At 32.4% G+C, this 18,407-nt stretch overlaps 1 protein-coding gene across 1 annotated transcript; it reads right to left on the reverse strand.

Annotated features, from left to right (window-relative positions):
* Positions 1 to 89: 89 nt before the first annotated feature.
* LOC144856421 (adhesion G-protein coupled receptor G6-like) lies at positions 90 to 18,385 on the reverse strand. The gene is made up of 15 exons (XM_078714429.1): positions 17,328 to 18,385; positions 11,682 to 11,975; positions 10,679 to 10,857; positions 8,003 to 8,160; positions 6,893 to 7,074; positions 6,443 to 6,490; positions 5,992 to 6,096; positions 5,764 to 5,870; positions 5,066 to 5,212; positions 4,227 to 4,769; positions 3,865 to 4,020; positions 3,147 to 3,271; positions 2,377 to 2,639; positions 1,983 to 2,052; positions 90 to 1,284 (listed from the first exon to the last, which is right to left on the reverse strand). Exons 1-15 carry the CDS (start codon positions 17,413 to 17,415, stop codon positions 804 to 806), a joined length of 2,946 nt encoding a protein of 981 aa, XP_078570555.1. The 5' UTR covers positions 17,416 to 18,385; the 3' UTR covers positions 90 to 803.
* Positions 18,386 to 18,407: the final 22 nt, after the last annotated feature.

Consider the following 18,407-nt stretch of genomic DNA (forward strand, 5'->3'; position numbering starts at 1 on the left):
AAATGGGAACCAAGCTTAACGTTACGTTGTAGTAACGTACAGTATAATGATAACTTAAACTTAACGTAACGTTGTAGTAAAGTAGGGTATAATGTTCTATACTTAAAGTCGGTTTTCCACTAGCGAATTTGTTCGCGCGAATCCAAGAACAAAAATCGCGCTACCCTTTCGATCCACTATAAGATCGATAGCTGCAATTTTCATTTCTATCGCTTCTGCTGTTTTTCGATTCGCATGAGTGACCATGCGTCATTTTCTGAGCTCGGATTGGTTGCGCAAAAAAAATCGATCTTACTAATTTTACAGAAGCAAAAATGCCAAGAAACTAAAATTTGTCACACAGAGGGATTTGGAAGATGGAAACATAAAAACGCATGTGTATAAGCTAAAGTTTTAATTCATGAGAACAAATTCGCACATTGGAAACAGTCTTAACACTAAAGGTATAGGCTTCTCAACTTGCGGCTGTACGGTATCCTATTTATTGTTAATGATCACCTTTAACTCTCGGTCCAAAATACAGTAGCATCATGGCCTCAGACACGAAACTTCTGACACCACGGGAACAACAAAAAAGCCCGTCAGAAATATAGTACATTCATCAAATATATAATTTTTTTTTTTATTAAACTAAGCATTAACGACGCGACTAATGATGAATGGTGCTATTATTAACATAATACTTGACCTATTTTTGGTCACGAACTAAAGTGCTTGTACAAAATAAATCCTATCAAAGAATTCCCAAACAATCGAAAACTATTTTGCAATCAAATACATTTAAATGGTGGCGCCCTGCCAATTCACGCTTTACTTTGGTTGACTGAGTTCCCTGAAACAGTCGTCTTCTCAGTTGCATAGCGTTGTCGTGACGTAGTAGTCATGAATATTCCAGGCTTTTCACCGATGCCGCAGCAACTGTACGCCCAAGAATTTCTGACATCCTTGCGACGAACACAAAATAACAAGAAGATAAAAAATCCTTGTAATGAATTGCACACACAGAATAACAATTGAAACAAATCACGAACCGCCTCGGATGAATCTATGGCGAAGAATCCGAAGATCCACGTTAAGCCAAGCAGCATCATTATCGCAATGGCGTTTTGTACGCGTACAGCGAGTTCGTTCATTTTTTCTTTGTCCGTCTTTATTTTTGTTACTCTTCGTCGACAGGTCAGCCTACGAATGATCTGTACGTATATGGCGAAGTTTATAACAAGAATAATAGCTGAGATTACTAATAATCCAAAGTATAATGGATATCCCGGTTTCATAAAACAACTGGAAAAAGGAAAGAAACACATTTTCAAATTATATACAATTACAAATTATCAGCAAAACCACCACTGTGTAACGCTGTATGCAACACATTTGCTTAACGAAAATATGTTAATTAGCCTGGTTAATTTTAATAGCGATCAGTGCACATGCGCATTTTCCCTTTTCAATATTAGCTAGCCCAAGTATATGCAATCCGACGGGGAATGAACCCGATGAACTGAAGTTGGAAATCAACTGTACGAAAACATACTAGATTGTCGTAATACCACTTTTGAGCATTGATACCAGTTTTGAGCGCAAACTGTACATTCTCGGGTGCAAACTGTACATTGTACGATGAACTGAAGTTGGAAATCAACTGTACGAAAACATACTAGATTGTCGTAATACCACTTTTGAGCATTGATACCAGTTTTGAGCGCAAACTGTACATTCTCGGGTGCAAACTGTACATTCTCGGGTGCAAACTGTACCGTCTTGGGCGAAAATTGTACAGTATCGGGCGCAAACTGTACAGTCTCGGGCGCAAACTGTACAGTCTCGGGCGCAAACTGTACAGTCTCGGGCGCAAACTTTCTAATCCCAAATAAACAAACCCAATGCACATCCGGCTCTCTAAAAACCATCCGCGCGAATATAATTTCAGTTGCTCTTGCCTGCTTTGAAAAATCAAATACTAAACAAAAAGAGAAACTTACTACTCGTCATTAGAATATGTGTCTTCATAATCCAAAACCGCAATGATTGTAACTGGTATGATAGGAAGAACTGTTGGAAATAAAAATAATACCCTTACGACGGGTTGCTACTACATGTTTAACCAATAACAAGCGATAGTTCGAATAATCTATCGCTTTTCATTGGTCAATTCGCTTGCGTTGAGCTCACGTCATTGCGTTGCGTCCTAGTGACATGGAAACTAAGCTAAACTGCGCAATAATGTTTGGCGGCGTCTATTGAACATTATACAAATTGTGTAGTTAACAAGTCAAACTAAATACCCTTTTGTTTATATTAATGTAATACATTTTAAGTTATATAAATGCCATCGACGAATATACAGTAACAAAATAGGACTCGGTGTCAACTTACCCCAGCCAACTAAAACTGACTTCAACATGAAAAAACGTACTTCGTCGTAAAATACTAAAACAAACTTCAGATACATGTTTACGGCTTCGACAAGCATCCAGAAAAGTGTTGTGAGAACAAAGTAATGTAGAAGAATGGCTACCACGATGCAGCAATTGGGACACGATGTTAACTCAATGCCGATCACAAATGTAGTGTATAGGAATAGCAGAGAAAAACACAAGTTTACTAGTATACGCTGGGGACGTTTTCCACGCAGGTGCCTAAAAAATGTAAATATAATGCAGTTATTATCAATAACTTTTGGTGTTAATCACGAAATATAAACTTAATCGTCATTGTGTTTACCCGGTTTAATAGTACAAGTTGTAGACATTGTGTTGATGGTGTTATGCTAATTGTAATGACGCTCGTTGCTTACAATAAATGTGACTATAATTGTAAATTCTAGTTCAGTGGACGATCCGTTAAATATTTATAATTAAAATTATAAATGAGATCACGATCCTTTGTTCACAATTATACTTGTGAATACAATTGCTTTTAAGCTCTGTCTACACTATCAAACTTTATGTGACAAAAATGTGATGTGCCCAAATATGGACACGATGATGTAATATCACTACCATATTTGGGCAAATCACTACCAGATATGGGCATATCACTACCATGTATGAGCATAACAACAACATGGGCAAAGTTTATAGTTATATATTAGGGTATGTTGTTAATGACAATGCTTTTTATGATGAATATTTAATCGATCTTACCTAAAGTATGTAAATGTAATAATCGTGATCACCAAACAAACTATAGAGATGACGCAACCAATGATGCTAATGTATGTGAGAGCGTCTTGAAATGTTGTGGTCGGACCTGCTTGTCCAGAATAATCCTGCCAACGAAAACAGAGAATATAATATTTGTAAAACATACACAAAGATTGTGGATTATCTACGGAAAACGCTGTAAAGACCTGACTACACTATAACACGTTTTGTGACAGAAAAATGTGATGTACCCATAATGAACATGATGATGTCATACCATATTTGTGTACATCTCAATTTTGTTGTCAAACTAGTTTAAAATGTTTACATAAAGATACAAAAGTCAAAATAGGTTTTAACGTAATACCACCCATTTATAGAAAATAACAACAAGCACAAAATTGCATAAACAACAACCTAAATAAAATTAATAATAAAAAATAAAAAATTGATTTTATCTTGAATTAAACAATGACAACAACATGATAAATCTACCCCTACTCTCAAAGCCAGGCCACTGTAATTGGTGGGGTTGAGTCCAAGAAGGTCCAGGAAGATCGTTAGACAACACAAATTTTGAAAGTCTATTGAAGCTTAAACATAATAGTACAAGGAGCATTCTAGCTAGAAAGACATTATCAATCATGTAAAATCAAGTTTAAAGTAATATTTTCCTTCATCTTTATTATATTCAAATTAAAGTATAACAATTACAAACCATGATAACAGCAAAGTTTGTTAAATGATCACAGAAGCAGACGATACGACCGTCTGATGTTTTATTGAAGTAGCAGCTTTCGTTTGACCAATCACCTTGCCCGTTTTCTAACTCAAAGTCCCAAAAAACACATTCAGGGTTACCAGATACATCTTCCTGTGATATTGGAAAAGTTAAAAGCTTAAACACAAAATGGAGAAGGTGTGTATGGTGTCTTTTTAAAATGTTATTTATAAAAAACAATTTTTAGTTATTTTTCTTTTAAATTAAAAAAAACATATTATAATTTGAGCTATAATTTACAGTGTCTACACATGGACACCTCCTTTTAAAAATAAATAACATGCAAGGTTGTAACTTACCAAAACTGGTAAATAAGCGGCCCTGATTGGCTCATTCAAACCCTCGACTGTGACCTTTTCAACAGTAGCCGAAATGACACGACTTCCAATTGCTCTATCTTTATTGGACATTAGACGATTCGATGCAAATAACTTGGATGTCTGGTACACAATAAAGCTAACCTGTATCTGGTTTGATCCGGTTTGATCCTGACTTAACTCAACAATTTCAGGAGGCAAAGCTATTGATGTTTCTATCATATCCATTAGAAAATCTTCTACATCTTCAAAAGTTTCAATATTGTCTTCTTGTAGACCCGATTCAGCATTTTCAGGCTCAAGAGAAGCAAATCCGATTCCATTTTGCAGTGCCTCAGGGGGATATTGTTTAGTTTGCACAGCTAAATTGTTCTCAACACCTTTAAAGTTTGAGACAGATCCAATCTGAGTTTCTAGAGACTTAACGATACTGGAAGCCGCGCTCATGCTGTTATTGTCTGCAGTGAAAACATCATCATCAGCATATTGAATGTTGCTCACAACGTTTACCGTTAAACCAGTTATCTAAAAAAATTGAATTTTTAAACATTAACAAAAAAGTTGTTTGAAATGTTTACAATATTTTGGTTCAGCAATTTTTCAAAATTATTTTCATTTCAAAAAATGCTTATATGTAAACGTTAACGTAAGTTATCGAAAAATATAGTCAAAATGAGAGGCATCCTCTTTCGAGAGGTACAGTACAAACCATGTAATCTTGTTATTCCATTACTTTTTTCCAATACAGTTAAAACAGTTACAAGTTGTCTCACCATTTCATTACCTGCTTCGAATACAGTTAAAATAGTTAGTTATCTTACCATTTCATTTCCTGCACCAACTCCAGTTAATCCGTCTAGAATCAAGGCAACGTCATCGATGTTAATTTCGTTGTCCATATTCTCTTCACTCGTAAGGGTCGATAGTTGCATAGCAACTTCTTCAGCATTTTCTTCAGTTATGTCAACCTATAAGATCAAATTAAATACAAGTTACAGTAACCGTCTTGTTCATCAGATTGGGGAAATGGAACGTCACGAACCAAAGCTTGCTTATGAAAAAAAAACCTGTTTCAACGGTTTCTCAATCTATTCACTACAAAAAAGAGTTCATAAATAGTTTGTTAAAATGTTACTCAAAAACAATCTATTGTGTGATTTTTTTGTCTACTTAAACAATTATTAATTCATAGTTATACATCAGTTTGTCTTTATGTTTGTTTTGTCTTTATTGCACTTAGAAGAACTTTCTTAAAGTTCATGTATTATTTTTCTTCTTGTTTATCTCAATCATTATCATGTTTATTGTTTGCTTTACCTGGAGGTTCAGACTTAAAATCAATATTAATTATTTAAATCTCCCCGAACAATCAAATGTATTACTATTATTTTAATATTTATCATTACAGAATCTATATATACTATGTTGTGTGAAATAAATTAAACTTAAACTTAGTATAATAAAACGACCACATTTTATTATTCCAATTTGATCAAAGATGTATAAATACAATGTTTACCTTTGCCAGATCACTGATGGTGTAGGTTGAGCATGGCTGGACCATTACTTCTCCCCAGACACCTCCTCCACGGGGGTCAACATTGCACATGCGCACTGCCAGTGGAGCTATCAAGTAGAAATATAATATTAGCTTTGTCGATTATATGAATCAAAAATTATAATTTGATATTTGTAAATCATAACAATTACGATTGTGAATAAGCACTAATTTAATTTTAAACCTTACTTTCAAAGCTACACAACTCGAGCGAATGAGCCAAAAATTCCGATGGAGACGTTTCGAATGTGTACGTCACGCCATTAATTAATACAACCTCGTGTTGACAAGTATCTATAAAACAGTGAAAACGAAGAAAAAGTGACAATGTTGAACAAACACACATTTATAATGTTTGGAATATTTTTTAAAAGTTAGAAGATTGATCACTAATGGATGGATGGATTGTTACAAATATGTAGGCTAAGAATTAGTTATAAATAAAAATCATAATTAAATCTAAATTTTAATAATAATCGTATAGGCCTATGTCTATAATACACAATAATGTTAACCATAAAAATATAATACATATAAGAATAAGCAATTGTTTATTGTGAATTAAATTATGTTAAACAAGTTATTAATTACTTATTGAGATACATAAATATTCGTAAAGTTTTGAATGAAATAAATTTACCTGTAAATTCTAAGAAAATTGCCATAAAATCTGCGATACCCGGATCATCTGTGTATTAAAGAATGTTCATTTTAAATAAGAAAAACTTAAGTAAATGTATTTCAATAAGGTAGGCCTATGCCTAATAATAAGTACCCGTTGATTTCAATCTTGGTGTTTACTCGTTGAGACCAACGTTCTTTAGATAGGTTATTTTGTAGTTTTAATACAGTTAATCACTTTCATAGAAAAAAACCGAACAATAAAATAATGTGTTCACTTTAAAAAAATGACAAAATAAATGGTTAAATTCAACCAAAGCCCTGGCAGCCAATTTGCATAATGTTTTCGGTCAAACTTTTGGTCAAAGAGGATGACTATTGTGTTACATTAAAATGGCATATTCAACAAAAATATTTTATTTTTGTTTTCAGGGGGACAATACATTTTTAAATAGCAGATATTACTTACCAGATTGCCAAAGTACACCGTTTGGTTTGGTTGAATACATAATCAAGGGGTAATCAGTTTGTTTACGTTCCCAACTACAATTTCCATCTTGCGATACAACAACAGTCCATCCGTAGTCGTTTCCACAGCCTCCATAATTTTTGTTAGTAAAGAATTGACGACGTACATCACTGTCAGAATGTCTGCAATAGAAGCAGTAATTAGTTTAGCTAAAACCTAAGGCTCTGTCTACACTATAAAATTAGTTTTAAAAAAAGTGTAATATGCCCAAATATGGTTGTGTTATGCTTAAATATGGTAGTGATATGCTTAAATATGGTAGTGATATTACATCATCCTGTCCATGGTCACATCACATTTTTTGTCACATCAAGTCGAATTCTTTAAAATTTGTAAGTACACGAATGTTGACGTCATTACTTGACTCAACACAAGTTTGGAGAATGTCGATAATCCTTGTTTGATAATCAGTCTCTCTGTGTGGTTTAACTTGAAGTAAAATTTACTTCATAAAATAATATTTACTTCATAAAATAATATTTATATAAAATATAATTCTTAAATTCAAAAAATGTTATAAAAGATAATGGTTATCTTTCCTTTTTTAAATTCGAATCGTTCTCCGTCTTTAGTACTAACCTGTGATCTACATTAATACTACTTACATAAGGGCATTTTATACCGTTTGTACCTATGTTTTTTTTTTAAATTTTGATTTGATTTGATTTATTTCGATACCATCATACGGAAAACAAACACAGACGAACAAAACGCAATCAATGGTATGGTAGTACTGGTGATACCGGTAGCCCTCTAAATCTCCGAAATCGGAAGAAGTATTATTTGGTGTTACTAACCGAATTAAAAGTATCTATATAAAATGTCTGATATTCATAAATAATAGCCTACTATTGTGTTAATAAAATGAAAGACTTCTTTTAGTCAAAAACTCTTTTCTTAAGAACACTACAGAAGGGATATGTTGGTACTCTTTGCTATACTCGATTATATAGAATTGGCTACATAATGCATTCCGGTGTTATAGGCAAGTGTGTATGTGTGTAGGCCTATTGAACGGTAGAAAACAAGTAAAAAAGTATCATAACATACCCTTTAATCGAAAAATAATTGGTATTCTCTCGTTTTATATTTTCGAACGAACTTTCTCTTACTCTTTCTTTGGCAAACCAGCTCTCTTTATCTGTAGATTCTCCAGAGAAGTCGATGAACGCCATTTCTTCTCCATTTTTATAGAATCGAATCTTAACCTGTAAAAAAACATATAGGCCTATAAAAGATGATGCGCGCAAGATTATATTATTGACGCCAGGAAATGTGTTCAATAAAAACAGCGCTGTGCAAAAAAATAAGATAAAAAGACGCGATTAAATAAATAGCTTACCAGCTTCCCCAAAACACCGAACCACAAATTAATCTTAACATTATTTAGGTCTATATGTTTTATTAGCGTGCAAACGCGACTCTACAGCTCACTATGTCAGTCATTCGGTTGGTCGGTAAACACTAACTCAAATTTGCGCACGCGACTGCAGCCATGTATATTTAGTTTAGTTCTAGAACATTTAAACTGTTGAAAAAAGTACAATCTTAATTAATATAAAGTTAATGTTACGTGGAAACTCTAATTTGACAGTGACATGTGTTAGAGCCACTTCATGGTGTTAGCAATTATTCTTTGTTGAAAACTTGAAAATATATATTAACGGGTAAACGGGTATAATGCTTACTAATAACATTATGTTTAAATATTGATTTTGTTCTTCAATTTTTCTCTTGTAGTTTGGTGTACTACATCATTTATCCGTCATCTTTTTAATTTGTAAATACACATTGAATGAAGGGGCTTAAGAAGTAAGTGGATTAGAATTGTTAGTTTAGCCGCCGCTCAACTTTGCAACAGTTTCAACAAAGTTCTTTTTTTTTATATTACATTGAATTGTCGGTAATCGCATCATTTGTTTGATTTTAACCTTCGTTTAGATGAATATAATTGAATTCTAAAGAGCGGAAAAAAAGAACGATGCAATACGCAATATTATCCAATGTCATTGGATATAAATAATTTTAACGGTACATATGTGTGTATGTATATATTGAACTATACCATGAAAGCTCCAGTGGTCTAATGGTAAGAACATCTGCATATCCATCAGAAGTTCCGGGTTCGAATCTCGGTTTCTCATTCTCACAAATTTCCTCATCTTATTGTTTCACGTTAATTAATTAAATTTCAGTATATCACTGGGCGGTTTAGAATTAATGTTCTATGCCAAATGTGCACTGATGAAGGGCTAGTGTTTCCCGAAAGCTCTGCTAACTATTCTGGCTGTTTTACTTTTCGTTTGTATCTCCATGGAGATCCAGCCACTGATACCAACAGCATTGTTATTTTTTAGAAATTTGCCTTTAGATTTATGTATATATAAGTCAACATATCTCGTCTCGATCTCGGTAATATTCCTCTTTATCTATACCTGGGAATAATGTTACTACGACTTCCATGCTTGAGAAATAAAACATGCTTCCTGATCTATCATGGGAATAGCGATGAAATCTTCCATGAGACTTATAGTTCAAAGGTCATGCTTTGGAATAGTTGTTTTATATTATGCCCTGGATGACCACAATGTCTGAGAAATTAATGCGTCCTTATCTTTTACCTGGGAATAACTATATAAATGACTTCCATGTGCGAAAATCATAGTTAAAATGTGACTTCCATGCATTGAGTAGTAAATGTTTTCCATATTCCTGGTATTTTACACATGCATTGGCTTCTTTTTAGATATTCCAGAGATAGTTAAATAGCTCTAATCTTGCCTTGCCTTATATAAAACCTTACCTTGTTCTTTATATAAGGCAATGCCAGATTAGACCTACTAGTTGGTGTACTTTATGATCATTATAATCACCATTTAGCCTACATTCTATGACATCAATCCTTTAATCAAATCAAATTAATTTAACAATCACATAATTTGTATGTCTAAATAATAAGGCATACTTCAAAAGCTCAGAAAACAATGTAACATTCATTGACATCTAAATGTCAGACCAAGTAAAATGCCACTCTGGCTTCGATTAGCCACACTTGTAAAGCACAACAATACCCACGATCATGACAGTACAATCAATAGGCTATTGAAATGTACCGTTTACCACCATGGTCAAAATACAACAAATGACGCAGCTTAAAAAGTCACTTTCATGCTTCGCTAACTTCTGTATCAATAAAGTCGGATACAACTATATAAATAGCCTCGGGCCTAGCAATAGAGACGAATTGTTCAACCACCTAGTTATTTATAAACCTTTTATATAACTAACATATTATTTTTATAAATAGAACAATTAACTATTGATGACTTCGCAAATTACGTTGTTATAAAGTAGGCCTAGTTTACGACGTCAGCAATCAACCAAACCCAAACAGAAAACGTGTGTATTTTTAAGTTGAATATCTAAGCAAATAATATATTACAGTATCCAAAATCATATTGAATATTGTTTATTGTAAAGATTAGAATCTGCAAAGTGCGATTAAGTGTCTCCCAGCAGATCTAGCGTAGCTTTAAATATCGTAGTCAGACTACGTACTGTAAAATCATCGCCTGCAATAAATGATTTCACCCGTAGAGAGCGAAAGCCGCAAACTTACTTAGGCCGTCTTAGGCCAATTTTTTTAGACAAACCATGACCTTTCTGATCTGACAATGAAGCGTGACGAGAAGTCAGATTGCTGTTAAGAATATGAATAGCAATTACCTGTCGAACTTGAAATTCAGACCACCTTTCTATTAATGGACTTTTGAAATGTGCTTTGACGTTTGCGTCAAGGGCACGAACAGAGTCATTCAATTCATTCAGCGATGTATTCCCTATCCATAGATCGTACAGATGTGGCCCTCCAGCTCCAGACACACCCTTAAACACTAGAATCCATCCTGTAAGAAACAATATTGGTTTACGTCAGTAATTAACCAAACCAAAACAGCGAAAATCGTTTATTTCGATCCTTGCATAATCTATTTTTAATTACAGTTGTCCTATATCACGAGTCGAGTGTGAAAAAGGCCATTTCATGATTATTTTAAGCATTTTAAAACGTGTTAATGCAAGATGCATTAGGCTTTTGCAATAAGGTCTTATTCACAGTTTGTTTATTCAACAATTGTCATAGTACCAAATATTTTTTTCTATGCATTACCTGACGTGTATGTTCTAAAATTTGATAGGCCTATAACATTTTGATTCGGTTATTATTTTAAAATGGAATATTTAATCTACATAAAAAAAACTATCAGTAAGCGTCGCAAAGCTGTCAATTGTAAAGAGAAAATAAATTGTATAATAATTAGTTTGAAAGTATTTAACTAAATTAAAGTCGAAAACAGATCTATTACGAGTATAATGATTAAAAGCAAGATAAGTAAAAACAAAATAATAATAGCATTAGACATAGGCTAATATATGATTGTTAGTAATCCTGATGATTTATGTTTTTTATTTATTTATTATTTTGTTTAAAAAAACTCTCACAGGAACAAAGTTCGCACTTAGAGGCAATGTTTGACAAAAATTTAAAAAAATTTAAAATATTATTTTTAAAAATGTACGACTACTATGAAATATTTAATTGAGTTACAATTGTTAAAATTCTACCCACCACCAACATCTATGTATATATATATATAATAAAATTTAGCAGATTACAAACTGATGGCAAATGTGACGTCATAGCATTACTTTCCGGTTTTTTAAAGCTCACCTTTACGTCTTACACACCTGTATGACACTTCAAGATATTTGTATACTCCCACACAGGGGTCACCAAACACATCATTTCTTGCGTTAACAGAGCATGCGTGTTCGTCTTGGCAGGCTGCGCGCACTATTTCGAGCCCGTCGACTCCGTTACACGGCCTATCCCGGCTAGAATGTGGACAAGGTTGTCGCATGGTTCGTCCGTATAGTGCACTTTCGATGTCCAAGGTACCACCATCGTCACAGGAAAGATGCATAGTGTTTCTTTCGCATGTTCTTTTGACGTTATAACCATCAACTTGTTTTAGTATAAATAGTAATAAATGATGTGTTATACGTATAAATAGCAAACTAACTATACTAATATATTCATAATGTAGGCTAATGTACACGATTAGTGATAAACAATACTAATATTATCAAATCTACGTTTCATCTGAGATAGATAAGGTACTGTAGGCCTATCTTAACCTACGTTTTTGCATTGTGCTCGCGCGTATCTCAGAATTAAACTGTATTTTCTACTCAATACAATAATAACTTCAACAATTGAATATGTATATCTATGTATATTTTGTATAAGTATTGTACAGAATATAATTATATATTTCGTATTACTCAAACCATGAATTAACCTGGGTCCTATCATAACTATTTCCTCTATGCTTAAACGGCAGTCTGAACTAGGGCATTAACCCAATGCTTTCCATTGGGTGATGACGTCAGCCATTTTAGTAGGCATATTTAAGCATGTATTAATAGCAATAAAAAATCAACGAGTATGTATAAAATAATTGATCATTACGTACTGCTTGTTGTATTGCTTGAATTATAAGTTACGTTATTGTTACTTTGAAATGGCTTGAGTTAATTGAACAATGATTTAAACGTCAAGTATTTGAAGACAATATGGAAATAATTTACTCTACCGCAAATTGATTATTTAAACAAAATAGTGATAAACATGATAATAGATTGGGAACTGTTGATTGTAATTGTTGTTCGTTTAAAAGTTGTTGATTGTACTTGTTGTTCGTTTAAAAGTTGTTGATTGTACTTGTTGTTCGTTTAAAAGTTGTTGATTGTACTTGTTGTTCGTTTAAAAGTTGTTGATTGTACTTGTTGTTCGTTTAAAAGTTGTTGATTGTACTTGTTGTTCGTTTAACAGTTGTTGATTGTACTTGTTGTTCGTTTAACAGTTGTTGATTGTACTTGTCGTTCGTTTAAAAGTTGTTGATTGTACTTGTTGTTCGTTTAACAGTTGTTGATTGTACTTGTCGTTCGTTTAAAAGTTGTTGATTGTACTTGTTGTTCGTGAACCAGAGTCATTGAAGAAGTTCATATTGTGTGCTGTAGTAATGTGTTAACAGTGTTAATACAGTGTTTAAAAATGTAATTTAAGGACTGTTTTACTAAATGACATTAGGCCTATGTTATCATTACAATAGGAAAACTCTGTAACATAAATACACATGTGGTGGCTGTGTTCATGAAAGTTTATTTCCTATATTATAAAAACGATACAGTTCAAAGTGTCAAGTGTGATGTCACTGATATTATTATTATAAACATTAAATAATTTTCCTGATACTGGACACCTATAAACACAGCACCATACCGACAATCGGCCCTATACATTAACAAAACCCTGATGTGTCTCTGAAATTCTACTTTTTATAGGCCTACTCTTTACTATTGCTATGTTATGTAGATTATCATTATAGATAAATAAAATGTGTTTACTCCGAAAAGGGAGGTTGGGTGGGCGTTTTCACAATCGCGTAACTTTAGGCCTACTGTATGCTTCACATAGTCTGTAAAAAAATATTGCTGTGATTGTTTTTTTTTAATAGGTGTGGCCTATACTTAGAAAATAGTAAACCAAATATATTGGTAGTCATTCAAAACGTTAGATGATCACTTTCCCTTTATTAATTTGTATTATATTACTTCCGATAACAACAAACACATTAAGATGAGTAGGTGTATCTGGATTCTTAGGAAATGAATTGCGAATTTCTTCAGATAAAGAAAATACATGATGCTACATTATACATAACTCTAAGGAAACGGATCTAAACACTGAGCTGTGTTCCTACTAATAACACAAACATCCAGTGATGTAGTTAATGCGTCATATCAGATTCCATTCTGTGAACATAATTGGACTAATACGGAAGATCACCAGGTCTTTAACTAGGGTGATTCCAGGAAAAACACAAGTGTTTGAAAATAAAATCCCCTAAATTCAACCTGGCTTATCTATTTATGTGTTTTTTAGATATATATATATACAATGATACATGAAAAACGGTGTGTTTGTTTTTATTTTTTATTGATTGATTTATTGTCTCAATTACTTTATCTGTTTACTTGTTAATTATATTATTTTAGTTTGATAGGGTCTTATACGTGACAAGAATAATTATTCTTCTAGTATAGATCCTCAATATAAATGGAATAAAAATAACCGTTGATGGAAAATTTGACATTAATAGTTTATGGTCTTAAATGATGTGAAAGATGCCTAAACAATGAAAGAAATTTTCAGCTTAGAAAACAACTTTAAAGATGTATTGTCCCCCTGAAAAAAATTCTTACAAATGTTTTTGTTAAATATGCCATTTTAATGTAATAACAAAAATTTGATTAAAAAAATGTATTGTAACTGAAAAAAACTGTAATTTAAAGCCAAAATTGATCAAATTGGCTTCCAGCCAATGGGTTTTTGGTTTAATTTATTTTGTCATTTTATAAGTGAAAACATTGTTTTTCCATTTTTTTTTTCTATGAAAGTGATTAACTTTATTAAAACTACAAAATAACATATTCAAAGTCTGATTTAATTAATCTTCACTTTTTATGTTTTTGGGGGACAATACATCTGTAAATGTTACTCGATTATATAGGCCATAGAAATAATAATATGTATGATACAGGGGTACCGTAATAATACACTTTTTTTATGTTATAAACATAAGGAAGTAGAATGCAATAAATGTCCTTTTATTAATATTATTTTAAATATCATTATCCGATTACATTAGTCTAATTTTCAGGAAATGGTATTCGAAAGGTGTACTTTCAAACTAAAACACAGGCCGATATGGCGCGCCAAGCTGTCAATTATAATAATAAATACCAGCTTGGCGCGCCATAGAGCGAGGCATACCGACCTGCTATCTCATTGCAACAATATAGGCCTATGACAATTAACAAATTGCACCAAAATCCAAGTCTTCATAATTGTTGTATTCATAAAAAAAAGTTATGTTTTTCTCTGATTAAATAGATCATAATTAGTTGGTTATGGAGTTGACCTTTGACTCCTGTTTTATTCATAATACAATATCTAGACAGTATACTTCTGGGAAATATTAATACACTAATGGTCTGCATAACGTGTACAAATATTTAACAACTATAATGAAGGCCTGGCTAGAACTTTTTTCCATCAATATTTTGCCACTAGTTAGGACCTTAATTAAAATTAATTAACTAATTTAATTGCATTGTGTTTCTTTTTTTTTCTGTTAATTTGTTTGAATGTAGGACTAATTCTAACTGTACCAGTAACTATAATTACTGTTTTATATATTTAGGATTTCATTTACTGTCGTCACTTATTATACAATGTGTGTAGTAAAAACAAATAAACAAACAACCCTAAACATTCATTTCGCTTTATCATTGTAAGATTAGTAGATAGATACATTAAGTTGAAACTAAATTTACTGAAATGTTCTATAGACAACAGAACACAAAGCAGTCATGGAGGATGTAGCCAAAATTTTTGTACACATTTGAATTGTCTTTATTGTAAAAATAATAGAATCAACTATTAAACCTACCTTAAATATTGTTCCGTTTTCACTAACATTGTTAAGCCTCTATAAATAGTCATAAATCAAAAAAATTTGTAATAGTGTTTTACGGTTTTAAGGTCTTAAGTTTTTAAGGTAGAAAATCTTACAACACGTAACGTTTTTATTTAAATTAATTTTAGTCATTTAAATATAGTCAGTTACTATTTGATTACTTTTTTTAATTGCAACAAATACCTTGTAAGTTCAAAGGTCGAATGTCAAGCCAAAACTATATAGACGTAGGTCTATCTAACTTTGAATCATTGTTTGAAGCTTTATTATAAAGCTTCCTACTAAGCTTCGATACAGTAGGCATACCAATCCAGGACAACTAGTTAAGTTTTCTCTTTTTTTCTTACTCCGTAATAAGATTCTTATCATAGTTATAATTTATAATTTTAGGGAACACAATCTATTAAGTTCATCTTTCTTTTCTTTTTATCCTATTATTGCTTTTTTCTTGATTTTTTTTTTTTTTTTTTGTATTTTTGAAGATGCATAAAGAATATTTCAATACTATATCTCTGAAAAGTTTGTGAGGACTGGTGTACTGAAAGTATAACCATGGACCTATATAGGTCCATGGTATAACTATAAGTCTTTATCATCATAGGAGAACGCTTCGCTTAAATACGTCATTTAGCACAATAATTTTATTAAAACTATTCATCTAGAAAATGTGTTCAAGCGAGAATGTTCCCGATCATTTTCAAACAAACTAAACGCTGTGCCCTTCCTTGGATTTCTAAAGAAACAACAAGCTTTGATCGGAACGCTCTGTTTTGTTTAACGCATGCCTTCATTCCTTATCTATAAAATAAGCCAAACATCTCATAACACAATACAGTGGCCGAGTAAGTATAGCTATTACAGTACAGTATTACGTAATACATATTACTCAGACCATGGACAAGTCCATGCTCAGACAACAATGCGAGCTACAGGCATAGCACTAAGTACATTTATTATACGCCCATGGTAAGAATATGGCTAAACTAGTGAAGAGGTAAATTTAACTCTTCCCTGGCTAAACTAACTTGAATATTAATTATAAATTAATATGGAATTAACCAAATACTAAAAACATTACCATTATAAAAACATGTTGCTACTGTATACATTTTAAATAAATGTGATCTGTAATGTTTGAACTCATGTTTTCTTTTTCTGTTTTTAATGTTTAATGATATATTTAATTACCATTACATTTTATTCTGTATTGTTTTTATTCTCGTTCTTATACTTATTGTTGGAATTAATTTTGACAAAATAAATTAATGAATTGTTATATATACTATTATTCAAAAATTAAATTCGTAATGGAAACGTCTATTTCCAAACATAAAAAAGATATGTCTTCAGTTATAAATAAAATGATAGTTATATACATGTAAGGGTAGTCTAAGGTTTTGTACGGAAATAAACTTATGAAAAGCAAATTAATTCCACAAGGAAAACAAATTCCAACCGCTCCCATATCATCACTATTGCGCGCGTAGTCATTTAAATGGCGCGTGCGTACAGAACGTGTTGAAAAAAGGTTTACAACGTATGTAAATGAACATTTAAGATAACAAACTATATCCCAACGAGTAAACTATACGGTTATTATATTCTAGGCTACGATTATTTATTAGTATTATTATCTATTCCCTTCCTGGCCCTTTCAGTATTTTCTGACCTGCACCTGTTGCTACACTACCGTAGGCTAAAACCATTATATGTTACGAATATGTTATTACATATACACCCGAGTTGTTATATCAATTACAATGCACGCCTACCTATTTCTTCTTCTTGACTCTGTACTCCGAAGATTAAAACATAAAATAGCAGCCACGAACGGGGACAATTAAGACCTCCTTTCCTCATTTCGATCAGCTCGACGCTATATTTAAACTGTCAGTGTGTAAGTGGTCGTAAATATGGCAATCGTATTTTGGGTGGAAGCGATATAACAATGAGACTTAATAACGTCCGCTTGTGTTTTAAACAATACCAGTCAGATGTCTGTCAAACGCTGATTACTGCAATGCCGTTGTATACTATAACTTGGCGTTCTATAGTTGGGTTTAACACTGAGATACAAACTACCTTCGTGTCGTCGTGGTATAAAAGAACCATATGATAACCAATTATCGGTGTTTTATTTATAGGAATCAGTGAACCGTTTAATACTTGCGAGTTACCTGTCCAGAAAACGGAAGCATTTACACTGTAGTATTCGTCATCAACCAAATGTCGTTAAAAATTGTTTTGTACTTTTTTAATGACAAACATTGAGGTAATTATATCACCACATAGTCACTATAAAAAAACAAACATTATAGTATAATGAACGTGACTAGAATTTAAAACGTGAGTATGCAAAGTTTGTGTAAGAATCATCATTGCGTTACCGGTACGCGGGCTTACTCGTCAGCTACGTGCGTGCGCAAGATGACTTACTATAATGACATTCGTGCTTAAACGTGTTGATGTGAGAGTATGCGTACCATTCAATTATCCACAGAACTCAGTTCCAAGAAATAAAATGGTATCATTACAATAGCCTATATGATGATCTGGAAGAGAAAATCCACCTTGCCTCTCGATCTCGTTTGGGTGTGGTTTCGGGTTGTTCAGGGCGTTATTAGCATTACAGGAAAAATTTGGAAATATCATTGAAATCCTTGGTGACAAATTACATAATAAACCAGACAAAGTTTGTTTGAAGCATGCACGATAATTTCGGAATTATTATTAATTAAACATCTTAAACTTTCGTTTCAAAACTCTCTACTCTCTGTTAATTAAGATTTAACTTAATAAAACGATAAGCTAAGAAACTAAAATCTCGAAAATAAAAGGTCGTGAAATAGTTA

Source organism: Antedon bifida, chromosome 11 (genome assembly GCF_963402885.1).
Source record: "Antedon bifida chromosome 11, ecAntBifi1.1, whole genome shotgun sequence".
NCBI classification, from domain to species: Eukaryota; Metazoa; Echinodermata; class Crinoidea; order Comatulida; family Antedonidae; genus Antedon; species Antedon bifida.

Bases quoted from the DNA above. Each gene is read 5' to 3' on its own strand.
- LOC144856421 (XM_078714429.1), bottom strand. From the start codon at position 17,415: ATGAGGAAAGGAGGTCTTAATTGTCCCCGTTCGTGGCTGCTATTTTAT. The intron at 6,097-6,442 runs GTAAATTTATTT...ACTGTTTTATAG, and splicing joins AATTTTCTTAGAATTTACAG to ATACTTGTCAACACGAGGTT. The intron at 5,871-5,991 runs GTAAGGTTTAAA...TCTACTTGATAG, and splicing joins CGAGTTGTGTAGCTTTGAAA to CTCCACTGGCAGTGCGCATG.